General features: G+C 41.2%; 1 protein-coding gene across 1 annotated transcript; it reads left to right on the forward strand.

Moving 5' to 3' along the window:
* The first annotated feature begins 6,572 nt into the window (after positions 1–6,572).
* Positions 6,573–16,822, forward strand: LOC115193887 (adipocyte plasma membrane-associated protein). The gene is made up of 9 exons (XM_029753015.1): positions 6,573–6,850; positions 9,209–9,325; positions 10,217–10,332; positions 11,329–11,421; positions 11,826–11,945; positions 12,217–12,391; positions 12,621–12,755; positions 13,754–13,946; positions 15,749–16,822. The coding sequence occupies exons 1-9, from the start codon at positions 6,759–6,761 to the stop codon at positions 15,956–15,958; spliced, it is 1,251 nt and encodes a 416-aa protein (XP_029608875.1). The 5' UTR covers positions 6,573–6,758; the 3' UTR covers positions 15,959–16,822.
* Positions 16,823–16,984: the final 162 nt, after the last annotated feature.

Below are 16,984 nucleotides of genomic sequence, written 5' to 3' on the forward strand. Positions count from 1 at the left end.
CATGGTTGACTCTAAGCACCACCCTCCTTTTGAAGCTTCCAGTCTGTTATTTGAACTCAATCAGCATGACAGAGTGATCTCCAGCCTTGTCCTCGTCAACACTCACACCTGTGTTAATGAGAGAATCACTGACATGATGTCAGCTGGTCCGTTTGTGGCAGGGCTGAAATTCAGTGGAAATGTTTTGGGGGGATTCAGTTAATTTGCATGGCAAAGAGGGACTTTGCAATTAATTGCAATTCATCTAATCACTCTTCCTAACATTCTGTGAATATTAATATTTGTGTCATTCTCAAAACTTTTGGCCACAACTGTATATTGCATTTGTTTTAGGCATAAGGGCAATGAAATGTACAAATATTTATAGTTGGGTGCTAAATGTAATATTTAAATATTTACATATGTAATATTTATGTATAGTTGCATATTTTCCTAAGCTTGGGCCCCAGGAAAACACAAAATTTCTCATTTGGGTCCAGGCTGAAAAAGTTTAAGAACCCCTGTCATAAAATATAAAGTGCTGTTTTTTGCCTCTTACACTAATGTTATACTATGCTATTATATACGGGTATATGTACAATACTATCATAATGTGATCTTGCAGACATTGATTCAGCTTTGATCTAACTTTATTTAACAACCATCATTCGCCAGAGTAGCCTGTTCTTTAAATCTTCTACATCTGCATTGCTTGCTGTTTGGGGTTTTAGGCTGGGTTTCTGTTTAAGCACTTTGTGACATCTGCTGATGTAAAAAAGGGCTTTATAAATACATTTGATTGATTGACGCTCTATGAGTAGAGTAGACTGCATAAGTAGAGAATTCCGCAAATGCGCAGAAGCAGAGAGGAAAAGGCGAAGCGAGAGGGATAACTGGCAGAGATACTTTTGAGGAGATGGGACTCTCTATTTGAATCGTATTGAAGCTATTGTGTGCGTTACCCATGCCTCGTCAATGGACCGCGCGGTTCATTCTGGGCTATTCTGGCACAAGGAGAGCTCTCCTTCGTGGAGTAAATGGGAGTCAATCGGGAGCTAGCTCAAAAACTCAACATTAGCATGACTTTTGTCAACAAGAACTGCAACATTACAAATAATTTCCTAGATATAAAATAATTAACTGGTTCTCTGTTATAGCTTTTGAATCGTGACATTACGTACTTTCGATGAAAATAGGCAGGTTTCTCGACTCATTCACTGACTTTGTGGCGGGATTTGCGTGACGATTTATTTAGCAACCGTGTAACGCAGCATGATAACGTGAACGTGATTGGTCGACAGAGTGCTGGGTGAGGCGTTATACGTTCCTCAATCCTTGCCCAATGGGATTCCTATCTTCTCCTTTCTCTAATATCTCTGAATTGAGTACCTGGCCCCAAAATCTTCTTCTCCAGCAGGTGGCGTTTCTTGCGCTCATCAAGCGATTCGTTTTTGTATGGAGGTCAATGAGAGTGTCGAATTTGGTTAACAAAAACATTTAATGCCTTATTTGCTACGTGTGGCTTATTTGATCGAATATACGTTTCGTAATGCCTAGGTTGTTATGCGAGTACATATAACTAGGACACGTGACATCACGGTAAACTTTGAGAAAAAACACTTTATGTCGGAGTTGTGCCTGTTGTTCACACGCGTGTAGCCCTCTCATTGGCTAGAACGGTCCCACCTGATATTACCTCCTCCCGGCTGCCTTCCATTTTTTAAGACATTTATTTTCATTGTTAGAGCGGCCACTAAATATCTAGTAATTATAATTAAATAATCTGTGGCAGAAGCTTCGGAAGGAAAGGTCCAGTAAATCAGTGGAACTCAGCATTAAACTTACTCTTGATTTGTAATAGTTGTAATAGTAGAATGCACAAGGTGCAATTTCGAAATGTGGAAGTGCATCATCTTGTCATGTCATGTCTTGTCATGTTAGTCGTTGCATACCTTAGAGAGCTATTTATAATTTATCAGAAATGTCCAGATCAACTAGCCCATGTCAGCTAATATTTATTTATTTAGGTTTTCTAGCCCACAGATATTGTTGTAATTTTTATTGTCACTCAAATATCACATGAATACACATTAGACATGGCAAAATGTAAAGAATTGCAAGACAATTTGCTTTAATAGTGAAAATTGTCTTTGCACACCATGACAACGTGTAGAATTGCAGGAAATATTCTGCAAAATGCTCTCCACCATCAAGAGGGGTGTGAACATGAACAGTGCTAGTACCCATAGAAATAGACGTGTACTGACAGGGGGGCCCGAGTGAAAAGGTTTGGGAACCCCTGTAGTAAATGTCGGATCCGAATCCACTCCGATAAAGAGGAGGAGATACCCATACTTGGTGATATGTAAATAAATGCCAGCCATATCTACACACACCTACCTACCTGTACTCTCACTCCAGCCCGGTATATGGCAGCAGTCCCCTTTCAGATAGGAATAGGCTCGCTCTGTCCAGTGTGGTGCATCATCGTCGGCATCTAAACTCAGCAAAAAAAATAAACGTCCCTTTTTCAGGACCCTGTCTTTCAAAGATAATTCGTAAAAATCCAAATAATTGTAAAGGGTTTAAACATTGTTTCCCATGCTTGTTCAGTGAACCATAAACAATTAATGAACATGCACCTGTGGAACAGTCGTTAAGACACTAACAGCTTACAGACGGTAGGCAATTAAGGTCACAGTTATGAAAACTTAGGACACTAAAAAGGCCTTTCTACTGACTCTGAAAAACACCAAAAGAAAGATGCCCAGGGTCCCTGCTCTGCGTGAACGTGCCTTAGGCATGCTGTAAGGAGGCATGAGGACTGCAGATGTGGCCAGGGCAATAAATTGCAATGTCCGTACTGTGAGATGCCTAAGACAGCGCTACAGGGAGACAAGACGGACAGCTGATCGGATCGGTACATCCGAACATCACACCTGCGAGACAGGTACAGAATGGCAACAACAACTGCCCGAGTTACACCAGTAACGCACAATCCCTCCATCAGTGCTCAGACTGTCCACAATAGGCTGAGAGAGGCTGGACTGAGGGCTTGTAGGCCTGTTGTAAGGCAGGTCCTCACCAGACATCACCGGCAACAACGTCGCCTATGGGCACAAACCCACCGTCGCTGGACCAGACAGGACTGGCAAAAAGTGCTCTTCACTGACGAGTCGCAGTTTTGTCTCACCAGGGGTGATGGTCGGATTCGCGTTTATTGTCGAAGGAATGAGTGTTACACCGAGACCTGTACTCTGGAGCGGGATTGATTTGGAGTTGGAGGGTCCGTCATGGTCTGGGGCGGTGTGTCTTTTTTGCAGAGTTTATTTCCTGAGCTTTCTTATATCTCCTAGATGTAGGACAGACACTTCAAAACCTTATTCCTTATGATATATTTTGTGACTGTATTTTTTGTCATTTATGAATGTGTTATTCAAAGCATTTCTATAGTAGTAAAGGCCAAATTCAGTATTTTACTAAAAATATTTTTAGATTTTTGGGGGAGACCTAAAGGGGTCCTAAAATTCTAAATCAAATTGCTGAATAAAACAATTCCATATGTTAGCTTAGTATCCCCCCCACCCATGCATCAATCTAAGAAACATAATTTAAAAAAAGTCCCCCCCAGAAGTAGTCCAGACTAAAAAGCATGTTCTATGTAGAATTTCCATTAAATTTGCTTTTAGGTCCAGGACAAGGCTTAATCTCTGTCTGGGAAACCAGACCTTAATGAGCAAGTACCTCAGATACCAGGGGTCAATACCAAGTGCATTTGACTGCTTGGCCGAATACAACAGGTGTACACTTTACAGTGAAATGCTTACTTACGAGCCCATTTCCAACAATGCAGAGTTAAAAAGTAAGACAAATATTTGCTGAATAAAAAAGGAAATAGTAGCACAATAAAACAATGACGAGGCTATAGTGAGTGGTAGTTGGGAGTTTGGCCCCATTGATGTACTGGGCCTTGTTCACTACCCTCTGTAGCATCTTGCAGTCGGATGACAAGCAGTTTCCATACCAAGCGGTGATGGGCTCAGTCAAGATGCTCTCAATGGTGCAGCTGTATAACTTTTTGAAGATCTGCTCCATTTTAATCACATCTGTTACAATTACATGTTACACTATCACAAATAATAATGAGGAAGGTATACACAAGGGCAAACAACAGCATCGCATACATGCTGCAAAAACACCATTATGTTCTCATTCTAGTACACTGAACCAAAATGTAAACGTAACATCTAAAGTGTTGGTCCGGCGTTTCATGAACTGAAATAAAATATCCCAGAAATGTTCCACATGCACAAAAAACGTATTTCTCTCAAATTTGGTGCACACATTTCTCCTTTGCCAAGATAATCCATCCACCTGACAGGTGTGGCATATCAAGAAGCTGATTAAACAGCATGATCATTACACATGTACACCTTGTGCTGTGGACAATAAAATGCCACTATAAAATGTGCGATTTTGTCACACAACACAATGCCACAGATGTCTCAAGTTTTGAGGAAGCATGCAATTGGCATGCGGACTGCAGGAATGTCCACCAGAGCTGTTGCCAGAGAATTGAATGTTCATTTCTCTACCATATACCGCCTCCAATGTTGTTTTAGAGAATTTGGCAGTACGTCCAACCAGCCTCCAAACCACAGACCACGTGTAACTACGGCAGCCCAGGACCTCCACATCGAGCTTCTTCACCTGCGGGATCGACTGAAACCAGCTACCCGGACAGCTGATGAAACTGTGGGTTTGCACAACCAAAGAATTTCTGCACAAACTGTCAGAAATCGTCTCAGGGAAGTTCATCTGCATACTCGTCATCCTCGACCTGTCATCCTTGACCTGACTGCAGTTATGCGTCGTAACCGACTTCAGTGGGCAAATGCTCGCCTTCGATGGCCACTGGCACGCTGGAGAAGTGTGCTAGTCATGGATGAATCCTGGTTTTAACTGCACCGGGCAGATGGCAGACAGCGTGTATGGCGTCGTGTGGGCGAATGGTTTGCTGATGTCAACGTTGTGAACAGAGTGCCCCATGGTGGCGGTGGGGTTATGGTATGGGCAGGCATAAACTACGGACAATGAACACAATTGCATTTTATCGATGGCAATTTGAACGCACAGAGATACCGTGGCGAGATCCTGAGGCCCATTGTCGTGCCATTCATCTGCCGCCTCATGTTTCAGCATGATAATGCACGCCCCCATGTCATAAGGATCTTTACACAATTCCTGGAAGCTGAAAATAGCCCAGTTTTTCAATGGCCTGCATACTCACCAGACATGTCAGCCATTGAGCATGTTTGGGATGCTCTGGATCGCAGTGTACAGCGTGTTCCAGTTCCTGCCAATATCCAGCAACTTCGCACAGCCATTGAAGAAGAGTGGGACAACATTCCACAGGCCACAATCAACTGCCTGATCAACTCTATGCGGAGGAGATGTGTCGCGGTGCATGAGGCAAATGGTGGTCACACCAGATACGGACTGGTTTTCTGATCCACACCCCTACCTTTTTTTAAAAAAGGTATCTGTGATCAACAGACGCATATCTGTATTCCCAGTCATGTGAAATCCATTAGGGCCTAATGCGTTTATTTCAATTGACTGATTTCCTTATATGAACTGTAACTCAGTAACTTGTATTTTTGGTCATGCACTCACTACCTGGTTATATTTTGAGAAAATCATCACAAAAATACAAAACAAGTCTTGTGAATATTAGAAAAACCTTAGTCTGGTATCTAATTTACTTATCATGATATTCATTCATTTAAATTGTGTAGGTGAAGTAGAATTTCGATAGCATCCACTCAATTTAAAACTTGCACAAGACAGTTCACAGAATTATCCATTTAAAAAATGTAGCCAATTAATTCATTACAAAATTTTGCTAACATTAGGTACTGTAGTTCATCCAGAGATTCTTACCTTTTCCTCGATTCAGCAGTCTCGTCCAGATCATTATGATATTGGTAGTTATTTATGATAGCCACATTAGCAGCTAATTGGCATGTAAAAATTGGGGGGGTAAATTCAGACGAATATATTGATAAAAGTTACCTTGTCTTAGAGAGATTTACACAGTTGTCAAAACGTTAGGCCAGGGTAAGCTTACACAAAACACAGCCATTATTTTAAGTGTTTCTAAAATCCCATATGGGAAAAATTTATTATGGAAAACGATTGGAACAATTTCCTTATTTGAATGCTTGGTTTTTGGGGTATTATGACTCATACAGTGGTACTCTATAGACCACGCTTATCCCTGTGTTCTCCTTGGACCAATTCTGACCTTCCTCAGATCATATGACCAAAGACGGTGGCTAAATTAAGATCCTTAACTCAGGTGGTTAACCATTTGAAAAAAAAGGGGGTGGCTCTCCATAGACTCCAATGCGATAGCAGCAGGGTCTGGTCTTCCATTAAAATAGAAACGATGAGGGAGTGGGATGTCTCGTTTCCTCTTCCGTCTTCGATATGACCTTTTAAAAAGGGTCTGTAGCGCACACTCCACAACAGCAGGTGGCGTTGAATATCAATGATTAGAGACTGCACCTGTCGTCTGACGTAGAATAAAAAAATGCGTATTGCGTAAAAACTGCCCACGGCCGGGAAAGCTAGTCGTTGAATACTGTAGCGATCACTACGATGTCCTGCATGTATCTGTCTTTACAAGCAATCGAATTATCAACCTTCTCATGTAGCAAGCTGCTTACCTGAAACCTCATTTTTGGATAGAGTGATAGTAGAAGTCTCATTTCAGTATGAATGAGCCAGAGGGACTGCGGTTCAGGAGGCTGAACAGACCACAGATTATCACAGACGAATTACAGGAACCCCAATACAAGGGCACCAGGTAAACTAGCCTATTCTAAATAATACAGTATTCATACTAACATCAGATACTGCTTTCCTTGCAATGTAGTATGTATTGCCTCACGCACAGATGCAGTCAACCACTGTGTTTCAGAGTGCATGATTCGCATTTCCACTTGCTAGCTGATGACAGATGCAGAGGTAAACGCAATCCATATCTAGGTCAGTTTCACTCACTGACAGGTAACAGTGGATTAATTACTTTGCATTATGCGTGCATGGTATGAACCAAACCAGTCAGTGGAGAGAGCATTGGCCAGCATGCGCTGAGTGACGGTAAGGCTTATTCAGGTTTGTTATAGATGCATTCTCTCTGGAGAAAAAACATATATGCATTTGCGTTCTGTGTGTATGTTTGTGTACTGCGTCATCCACTGTTGACCTGAGCTGACCTCATGGATCTCTTCAAACACCCAATAACATTGATATTATTAAAACTACAGTTTGAGATCTGGGAATCTGTTCAAAATACCCATTGATTCTTGAAGAATGTAATTTAGGCCTATGCTTCAAGAACTTAACACTGCAACACAACACAGCCTACTACAGCCTACACAACACAACACAGCCTACTCCATTGTTTACAAACAACAAGAACATAAACTATGTAGACTACCAGTCAAAAGTTTGGACACGCCTACTCATTCCAGGGTTTTTCTTTATTTTTGCTATTTTCTGCATTGTAGAATAAAATAATAGTGAAGACATCAAAACTATGAAATAACACATGAAATCATGTAGTAACCAAAAAAGTGTTAAACAAATCCAAATGTAATTTATAATTGAGATTCTTCAAAGTAGCCTCCCTTTGCATTGATGACAGCTTTGCACACTCTTGGCATTCTCTCAACCAGCTTCATGAGGTAGTCACCTGGAATGCATTTCAAATACCAGGTGTGCCTTGTTAAAAGTTAATTTGTGGTATTTCTTTCCTTCTTAATGCATTTGAACCAATCAGTTGTGTTGTGACAAGGTAGGGGAGGTAAACAGAAGATAGCCCTATTTGGTAAAATACCAAGTCCATATTATGGTAAGAACAGCTCAAATAAGCGAAGAGAAACCACAGTCCATCATTACTCTAAGACATGAAGGTCAGTCAATCCGGAAAATATCAAGAACTTTTACAATTTCTTTAAGTGCCGTTGCAAAAACCATCAAGCGCTATGATGAAACTGGCTGTCATGAGGATCGCCACAGGAAAGTAAGACCCAGAGATACCTCTGCTACAGAGGATAAGTTCACTAGAGTTACTAGCCTCAGAAATTGCAGTCCAAATAAATGCTTCACAGAGTTCAAGTAACAGACACATCTCAACATTCAGAGGAGACTGCATGAATCAGGCCTTCATGGTGAAATTTCTGCAAAGAAACGCATACTAAAGGACACCAATAAGGAGAAGAGACTTCCTTGGGCCAAGAAACACGAGCAATGGACATTAGACCGGTGGAAATCTGTCCTTTTGTCTGATGAGTCCAAATGTGAGATTTTTGGTTCCAAACGCTGTGTCTTTGTGAGACGCAGAGTAGATGAACAGATTATCTCCGCATGTGTGGTTCCCACCGTGAAGCATGGAGGAGGAGGTGTGATGGTGTGGGGGTGCTTTTCTGGTGACACTGTCAGTGATTTATTTAGAATTCAAGGCACACTTAACCAGCATTGCTACCACAGAATTCTGCAGTGATACGCCATGTCATCTGGGATGTGCTTATTGGGACTATCGTTTGTTTTTCAACAGGACAATGACCCAAAACACACCTCCAGGCTGTGTAAGGGATATTTGACCAAGATGGAGAGTGCTGCATCAGATGACCTGGCCTCCACAATCACCCGACCTCAACCCAATTGAGATGGTTTGGGATGAGTTGGACCGCAGAGTGAAGGAAAAGCAGCCAACAAGTGCTCAGCATATGTGGGAACTCCTTTAAGACTGTTGGAAAAGCATTTCAGGTGAAGCTGGTGGAGAGAATGCCAAGTGTGCAAAGCTGTCAAGGCAAAGGGTGGCTACTTTTTGAAGAATCTAAAATATTTAGATTTGTTTAACACTCTTTTTGTTGGTTAATACATTATTCCATATGTGTTATTTCATTGTTTTGATGTCTTCACTATTATTCTACAATTTAGAAAATTAGTGAAAAATAAAGAAAACCATTGAATGAGTAGGTGTGCCCAAACTTTTGACTGGTACTGTAAAGCTTCCTAATATTTATCATGTGGATGTCAGTCCTTGCATCTAGAGTTCTCTATGAATTTGAGAGGTTACATTTCCTCAGCCTCATCCCTCAGCTCTATAGAAAAGTGTCCGGGCGGCATTCATTTATCTATGTTTTGTTTTTCCCAGTACCTACAGTGGAAAGGTATTCCGTGTGACCCTGGTGACCCTGGGAGGATGCCTGATCCTTCCATTGCTTGTAGTCTTTTTCCTGCTCGAGTCTCCTATTCACCCTGAGCTGCTCAGGTGAGATGTCAACAATTTAAATCCTTCTCTTTTTTTTCTCCTGGTCTTTAGAATCATGTTAACTCTAATAGCTCAGAAATGTATTGACATCAACGAATGTTTAGACTAATCAGCTTTACTGCAAAATACTTTAGTCAGTCTGCATAGTCAACCTTTCTGCTTACTTTTCAACTTTTAGAAATAGTTTTGTGGAAACTGTTCTGTACATTTCTAACACAAGTCCCTCTCACAGATGTTACGCCACGGAATGACTAGGTGTTTTCTACTTGTAAAATATACATTATGTAGTAGTATATAACGTTAGTATGTAGAATGGTTTCAATCGTCCCTAAGCAATAGAATTCATCATGTAGGCCTAATGTTCTGATGCAAATACAAAATGCTTAGCCAAACATGATCTTATATCAATAATTGATTAATTATTGATTGAGGAAAGATTGATAAGGCACTCTGCTCATAATCTGAATGCACGAGTGCGATTTCCTTTTAAGAGCCTCCGGTCAGTTCAGAATCCCCCTTGTCCACTCCACTGCCACCACCCTGATCTCTCCACAACTGCATAGCCGTATTTCTCCATACTGCGTTCTCTACTAATGCTATTAGATTGAGTGATTTGCTGCCCCAACATGCACAGTGGCTGATCTCATTTGTCACCAGTGTCTGCCCCTCAAAACAAATAGCATGCGACTCCCTGTCCTCATTAGAATTCATTTCTAAATTCTGCATCCACAGTTAATGATCCGTTCTGAGGTCTTGGGGCCAAGGATTACCTCTCTCCCTTTTCTCCACAGCACTAGGCTCCAGGGTACAGGCTAGTCTAGTCTAGGGCAAGGGTGTTTCATACTGATTCTGTTTCCTAATTTGTTTTCTCTTGTTTTTTTTGTTTTTTAGCCTCAATGAGCCTCCCCTTATGTCTGGGTGTTACGAGCCCAACTTTAAGCTGAGGGAGGCACAGCGGCTGTTTGAGGACCAGCTTGTTGGCCCAGAGTCCATTGCCAACTTCGGAGGTCAGTATGGGAGTAAAACATTCCAGCTGGAGTCTCGCCACATGACAATGTCCTTCACCCAGTTTGTTTGGGCTTGTGTAATGTATGGTGTGGCCACAGTAACAGCAGCTGATATAGCAAAGGTGATAGGGCAATGCAGTCTGGATTGCAGACACGCTGTTGACCAATAATAGCAGATGTTTAGGTTTTCCAAATGAGAGGGGGTCAAATACTTATTTCCCTCATTAAAATGCAAATCAATTTATAATATTTTTGATGTGTTTTTCTGGATTTTTTTTGTTGTTATTCTGTCTCTCACTGTTCAAATAAACCTACCATTAAAATGATAGACTGATCATTTCTTTGTCAGTGGGCAAACGTACAAAATCAGCAGGGGATCAAATACTTTTTTCCCTCACTGTATGGTCTTATCACTGGCCACTTTAATAATGGAACACTAGTCACTTTAATAATGTTTATATATTTGGCATTACTCATCTCATATGTATATACTGTATTCTATACTATTCTACTGTATCTTAGTCTATGCCGCTCTGTAATTGCTCGTCCATATATTTATATATTCTTAATTCCTTTACTTAGATTTGTGTGTATTGTTGTGAAATTGTTAGATATTACTGCACTGTTGGAGCTAGAAACATAAGCATTTCGCTACACCTTCAATAACATCTGCTAAACATGTGTATGTGACAATAACATTTTATTTGATTTCTTAGTGACAGACAGATATTTGAGATCAAATCAAATGTATTTATATAGCCCTTCTTACATCAGCTGATATCTCAAAGTGTTGTACAGAAACCCAGCCTAAAACCCCAAACGGCAACCAATGCAGGTGTAGAAGCACGGTGATGACACATGACTTGTGCTTGACTAGTGTTCCTCTGCAACTGTTTTGCTTTTCTGAGGTCACAATGGTGAACCGTGTCCAACATATTGCCCTGGCGTTTTCTCAGTTTGTAAATGCTAATTGTTATTGTCTATCTCCTTCTCTAGATGTGATTTACACAGGTACGGCTGACGGGAAGATAGTGAAGATTGAAGGCAAGAGCATCACTGTTATAGCCAGACTTGGCAAGCCACCGTGTGGTAAGGGAGCAAGGACTAGAGCTGTGATTGATTCCTCGCTCATTGCGTTTTAGACCTGATTTCACAAGCTTTAATTTCACAATGTTGTCTCAACATGAGATGATTTAGACAGAGGTGACCCAACAGTTCAATCATAAGCAACTCTTAGCAGTTGCATTTCACTCATGCCTTTTTATGGATTGTTTTTATACTTGCACAACAAGGATGGCTTAATGCACAACAGGCCTAGCAGTGTGGCTCAAAACTGAAATGACATGTCATGAAAAGGCCAAGCTCGAACTCTAGTAATTGCTTATTAATCAGATTACCCTTTTGAAAACGATTTGAAATAATAAATAGCACCCAATAAATAAGGAATTCCTTCAGATACCTCATATCCACTGGGATCGTGTGGTATGTTTTAGATGGATCTCGTGAGCAGGAGCCTAGCTGTGGACGACCCCTGGGTATCAGAGTGGGTCCGAACGGCACCCTGTTTGTAGCTGATGCCTACCTGGGGCTGTTCGAGGTCAACCCTGTCACAGGTCAGCAGCACACACAGCCAAGGGCAAGCTTCTACATAGCAATGGCTCTATTTCTTTTATAGGATAGATTTTCATATCAGTAATGTGACAGACTGTTTTTTTTTTTTTTTTTTTTTGCGTGGAATTAAATATTTGTTTTTGAATTTCCCAACAATTTCACCTTTTACTCAGTATAATCAATTTTGTTGCATATAATATCTTCCAAATAAAAGTGTGGTATTATGCAAGCCATTTTAGTGATGTAACTTTCACTCCCTGACTCATTGTAAAGGTGAGGTGACCAACCTGGTGTCGGCTGGGCAGATGGTTGGGGGCCGGAGCCTCTCCTTCGTCAATGACCTGGATGTAACACAGGATGGGAGGAAAGTGTACTTCACAGACTCTAGCAGCAGGTGGCAGCGCAGAGACTACCTTCATCTCATCATGGAGGCCACAGCAGATGGACGGTAACTGTTGCCACATACCTTAGGGAGAGCTTTGAGCACATTCTAATAGTAAGGTCTTGTTTCTATTGATAGTTAATATAGATTTTAGATCAGTGTAGGGCCTTAAGCATGTGTGTTCATACATAATGTGGGAACCTTTTTCATTTTTAAGAAAAGGAACCGTTTATAAAGACAACAACCTGAAGTCTGAGAAAAGCTGTCCATATGTAACACTCTGTCTGTCTTTCAGTGTGTTAGAGTACGACACAGAGACCAAGGAGGTAACTGTGTTGATGGAGAACCTTCGTTTTGCCAATGGGATCCAGCTTTTCCCTGATGAGGAGTCTGTGCTGGTGACTGAGACTACCATGGCTAGGATTCGCAGGTACTGTAGTTGATCCTCCTGAGCAACACGACCAGCCTTATTTAACTAATTTACTGAGTGAAATGCTACCCACAGGGGAGTCTCCCCCCACCCTCCCTGGGTATCGCTCTCTCTTCCTCCTTTGGAACAATCTCATGTTTCATCAGATGCTAAGTTGTTGTGGTGGCCGCTTTTTGAACGTGCTCAAAGTGCGCCCACGAGGTTTTTTATTCTTCTCTGGTTTTCATTATTTTCCTTCCACCGTAACAAGATTTCATGGGTATATTTCGTCTTTGTAATATCACACTTTTTAAAACCTGCAAGGAACACAGTCAATTCTCCCAAGCCTCACCTGGATAAATGATGCAAGCAGACTGTTGCCTTGGCAACGGAGCCCCTTCACCAAGCTGCCTGAGTAGAAAGACAAAATTAGCTTGTCCTTTCTCTAGTAGTAATGCTAGTGTGGGTAGAGGGGGGAGAAATGGGGAGGCAGCTCCTTCCTGCTGAATTTGTTTTCGGGATGAGGGGGAATGAGTGGGAGGGAGGTGTTAATTCTTTGTTCATTTCAGCCTGTATGGTAATACAGACTGTCTAGGGACGTTTTCTATTTGCTGACTGCAGAATGGAAATCAGTAAATTGATTCCTTGAAAAACGGGGCATTATTTTGTATTTATTTTAAATGTTCTTTCCGGTTTTCCCAGCAAGTAGATTCTTTCCTCCCTCCCATAACTAGTTTATAATAGCCATAAGTCATACATTTTCCTTTTGCTTTATCAATGCAGACAGTTTGCTGAGACAAATACCCTGTTGCTGCTGAAAACTCTGAATCTGGGTGGTCTTTCCATAACACGGACTTCAAAGTATTGTGAAGACTGTTCGTACAAAAAAAAAAATGTTTTGAATTGTTTCTCATAATACCTCTGTCTGTCACACATACTGTAAGCATGAGGCAATGGACTTTCTTTCCCTCATCTCCTGAATTTCCATTCAATTGACTGTGTGTCTGTGTCCCTCCTAGGGTCCATGTGTCAGGTCTAAATAAAGGAGGAATGGACACGTTTGTTGACAACCTGCCTGGTTTCCCTGACAACATCCGCCGCAGCTCTTCTGGAGGGTACTGGGTGGCCATGTCAGCGGTGCGGCCCAACCCTGGCTTCTCCATGCTGGACTTCCTGTCCCAGAAGCCCTGGATCAAGAAGCTCATCTTTAAGGTAGATGATGTGACAAGACGTGATGTGATATATGGTGTTATATTATATCAAACCAATAGCTTTGTTCATTTACATGGAAGTAAAAAAAAAATACTACAGGGAGAACAATTTGCATGTCCAATTTACTGTGACTATGAGTCTGGTATTCATTCCTGTTAGTCAGATTATTTTTGGTGTTTTTGCATACAAGGGTTTACAGTGCCTTGCAAAAGTATTCATCCCCCTTGGCGTTTTTCCTATTTTGTTGCATTATAACCTGTAATTTAAATAGATTTTTATTTGGATTTCATGTAATGGATATACACAAAATAGTTCGAATTTGTGAAGTGAAATGATACAAATTACATGTTTCAAAAAATATATATAATTAAAAACAGAAAAGTGGTGCGTGTATATGTATTCACCCCCTTTGCTATGAAGCCCCTAAATAAGATCTGGTGCAGCCAATTACCTTCAGAAGTCGCATAATTAATTAGATTGCACACAGGTGGACTTTAAGTGTCACATGATCTGTCACATGATCTCAGTGTATATATACACCTGTTCTGAAAGGCCCCAGAGTCTGCAACACCACTATGCAAGGGGCACCACCAAGCAACTGACACCATGAAGACCAAGGAGCTCTCCAAACAGGTCAGGGACAAAGTTGTGGAGAAGTACAGATCAGGGTTGGGTTATAATTTTTTTTAATCCGAAACTTTGAACATCCCACAGAGCACCATTTAAATCCATTATTAAAAAAATTGAAAGTATATGGCACCACAACAAACCTGCCAAGAGAGGGTTGCCCACCAAAACTCACGGACCAGGCAAGGAGGGCATTAATCAGAGAGGCAACAAAGAGACCAAAGATGACCCTAAAGGAGCTGCAAAGCTTCATAGCGGAGATTGGAGTATCTGTCCATAGGACTACTTTAAGCCGTACACTCCACAGAGCTTGGCTTTATGGAACTGGCCAGAAAAAAAGCCATTGCTTAAAGAGAAAAATAAGCAAACATGTTTGGTGTTTGCCAAAAGGCATGTGGGAGACTCCCCAAACATATGGAAGAAGGTACTCTGGTCAGATGAGACTAAAATTGAGCTTTTTGACCATCAAGGAAAATGCTATGTCTGGCGCAAACCCAACACCTCTCATCACCCCGAGAATACCATCCCCTTAAGTGAAGCATGGTGGTGGCAGCATCATGCTGTCGGGATGTTTTTCATCTGCAGGGACTAGGAAACTGGTCAGAATCTAAGGAATGATGGATGGCGCTAAATACAAGGAAATTCTTGATGGAAACCTGTTTCAGTCTTCCAGAGAACCCATCCAACTTGAAGGAGCTGGAGCAGTTTTGCCTTGAAGAATGGGCAAAAATCCCAGTGGCTAGATGTGCCAAGCTTATAGAGACATACCTCAAGAGACTTGCAGCTGTAATTTCTGCAAAAGGTGGCTCTACAAAGTATTGACTTTGGGGGGGTGAATAGTTATGCATACTTAAGTTTTCTTGTCATTTTTTTTTTTGTCTTGTTTGTTTCACAATAAAAAATATTTTGCATCTTTAAAGTGGTAGGCATGTTGTGTAAATTAAATGATACAAAAATGCCAAGGGGTGAATACTTTCGCAAGCCACTGTAGGATCTTGCCAGCTGGAAACCTGCCTAACAAATATTGAAGGGATACACACACCTCATTCATTGTGACCATGAGACCAATTTGTTAGACTGTTTCTTTATGTGTGATGTCGTCTACTTCAGTCGTGTTTTGGTGCTATGACTTATCCCTCCCTCCTTTCTTCCTCCCTCCCTCCCTCTCCCTGCAGCTCTTCAGCCAAGACATGCTGATGAAGTTTGTGCCTCGCTACAGCCTGGTGATAGAGCTGCAGGAGAGCGGGACGTGCGTGCGTAGCTTCCATGACCCCCACGGCATGGTGGCGGCCTACGTCAGTGAGGCACACGAGCACGACGGCCACCTCTACTTAGGCTCTTTCCGCTCCCCTTACCTCTGCAAGCTGGATCTCAGCAAGGTGTGAGCTGAGAGCTGAGCACAACCACTTTCTCAGACAAAACCCATATATGAGACTGCTGTCTGCCTACCTAACACCTCACTACCTAGTCTGTTTTCCAATAACAGCAAATACATCAGAATTGAAAAGAATGGCTTAATGCTTGATGTGCTGCATTTGCATTGCTTTTCACCAGCTTCAGGAAAAAATGGACTAGTCTTCATTAAGTATCTGCACTATTATGGCGCATTTGACTGGGATGCATATCCTTCCTTTCTAGTCTTATCAGCCTACAATTAACTATTAACCCTTTAATTTCTGTTGACAGTGTATCTCAGTAGTTTCTCAAGGAATGTTTTTTTATTTAACCAAACAGTCTTTGGGCCAAATAGTTTGCCCAAAAATCCCCATGTTGTAAGTACATTGTTTTTCAGGTCTGTGTTTTGAGTTGTTGAACTGTGCCAAATTTGTTCTAAGTTTTGTTTGTTTAAACCATTCTGTATCTGAACTTTTAATTTCATTTTTGCACTAAGCTCTCATCTCACCCTTAAATAGAACTGACAATGTTATTATTGTACTTGGAGAATTTCAAACACTTAATTTTATCAGTTGAAATACACACTGAATCAGTATTATTTTAGAAGTGCCACTTTGAACTGATTTATTTTGTTGTGTATATTTAGAAATCCGAGATCTTGTTCATCATAATAAAGGTGATGCAAAAATAATCCAAAATAAGTATGAATCATTTCCCCTCGTTGTGATACATTTCATCTGCTTTTGAATATTCCACTGTCAACTACCTTACGTACTGTAAATGTTGTGCTTGATGTTGAATGCTGCTGGCCTTCAGCTGAGTTTCCTTTGAATTAAAACAGTAATGTTTTAAAACTGGCTTTTGTCTAAAATGAAAAACATGGTGCCACATTTCTACAGTTTGTTTAGCTACTTACCAGTGTTTACATACTACTGCCATAAAAGATTAGCCTGCTACTGACCGACTACATGTCTTAAATGAGAGAAACCAGTGTCGTTGTACGCCTCAGCAATGTA

This window comes from Salmo trutta, chromosome 5, assembly GCF_901001165.1.
Source record: "Salmo trutta chromosome 5, fSalTru1.1, whole genome shotgun sequence".
Classification (NCBI taxonomy): Eukaryota; Metazoa; Chordata; class Actinopteri; order Salmoniformes; family Salmonidae; genus Salmo; species Salmo trutta.

Bases quoted from the DNA above. Each gene is read 5' to 3' on its own strand.
- LOC115193887 (XM_029753015.1), top strand. From the start codon at position 6,759: ATGAATGAGCCAGAGGGACTGCGGTTCAGGAGGCTGAACAGACCACAG. The intron at 11,946-12,216 runs GTCAGCAGCACA...CTCATTGTAAAG, and splicing joins CGAGGTCAACCCTGTCACAG to GTGAGGTGACCAACCTGGTG. The intron at 12,392-12,620 runs GTAACTGTTGCC...TCTGTCTTTCAG, and splicing joins GAGGCCACAGCAGATGGACG to TGTGTTAGAGTACGACACAG.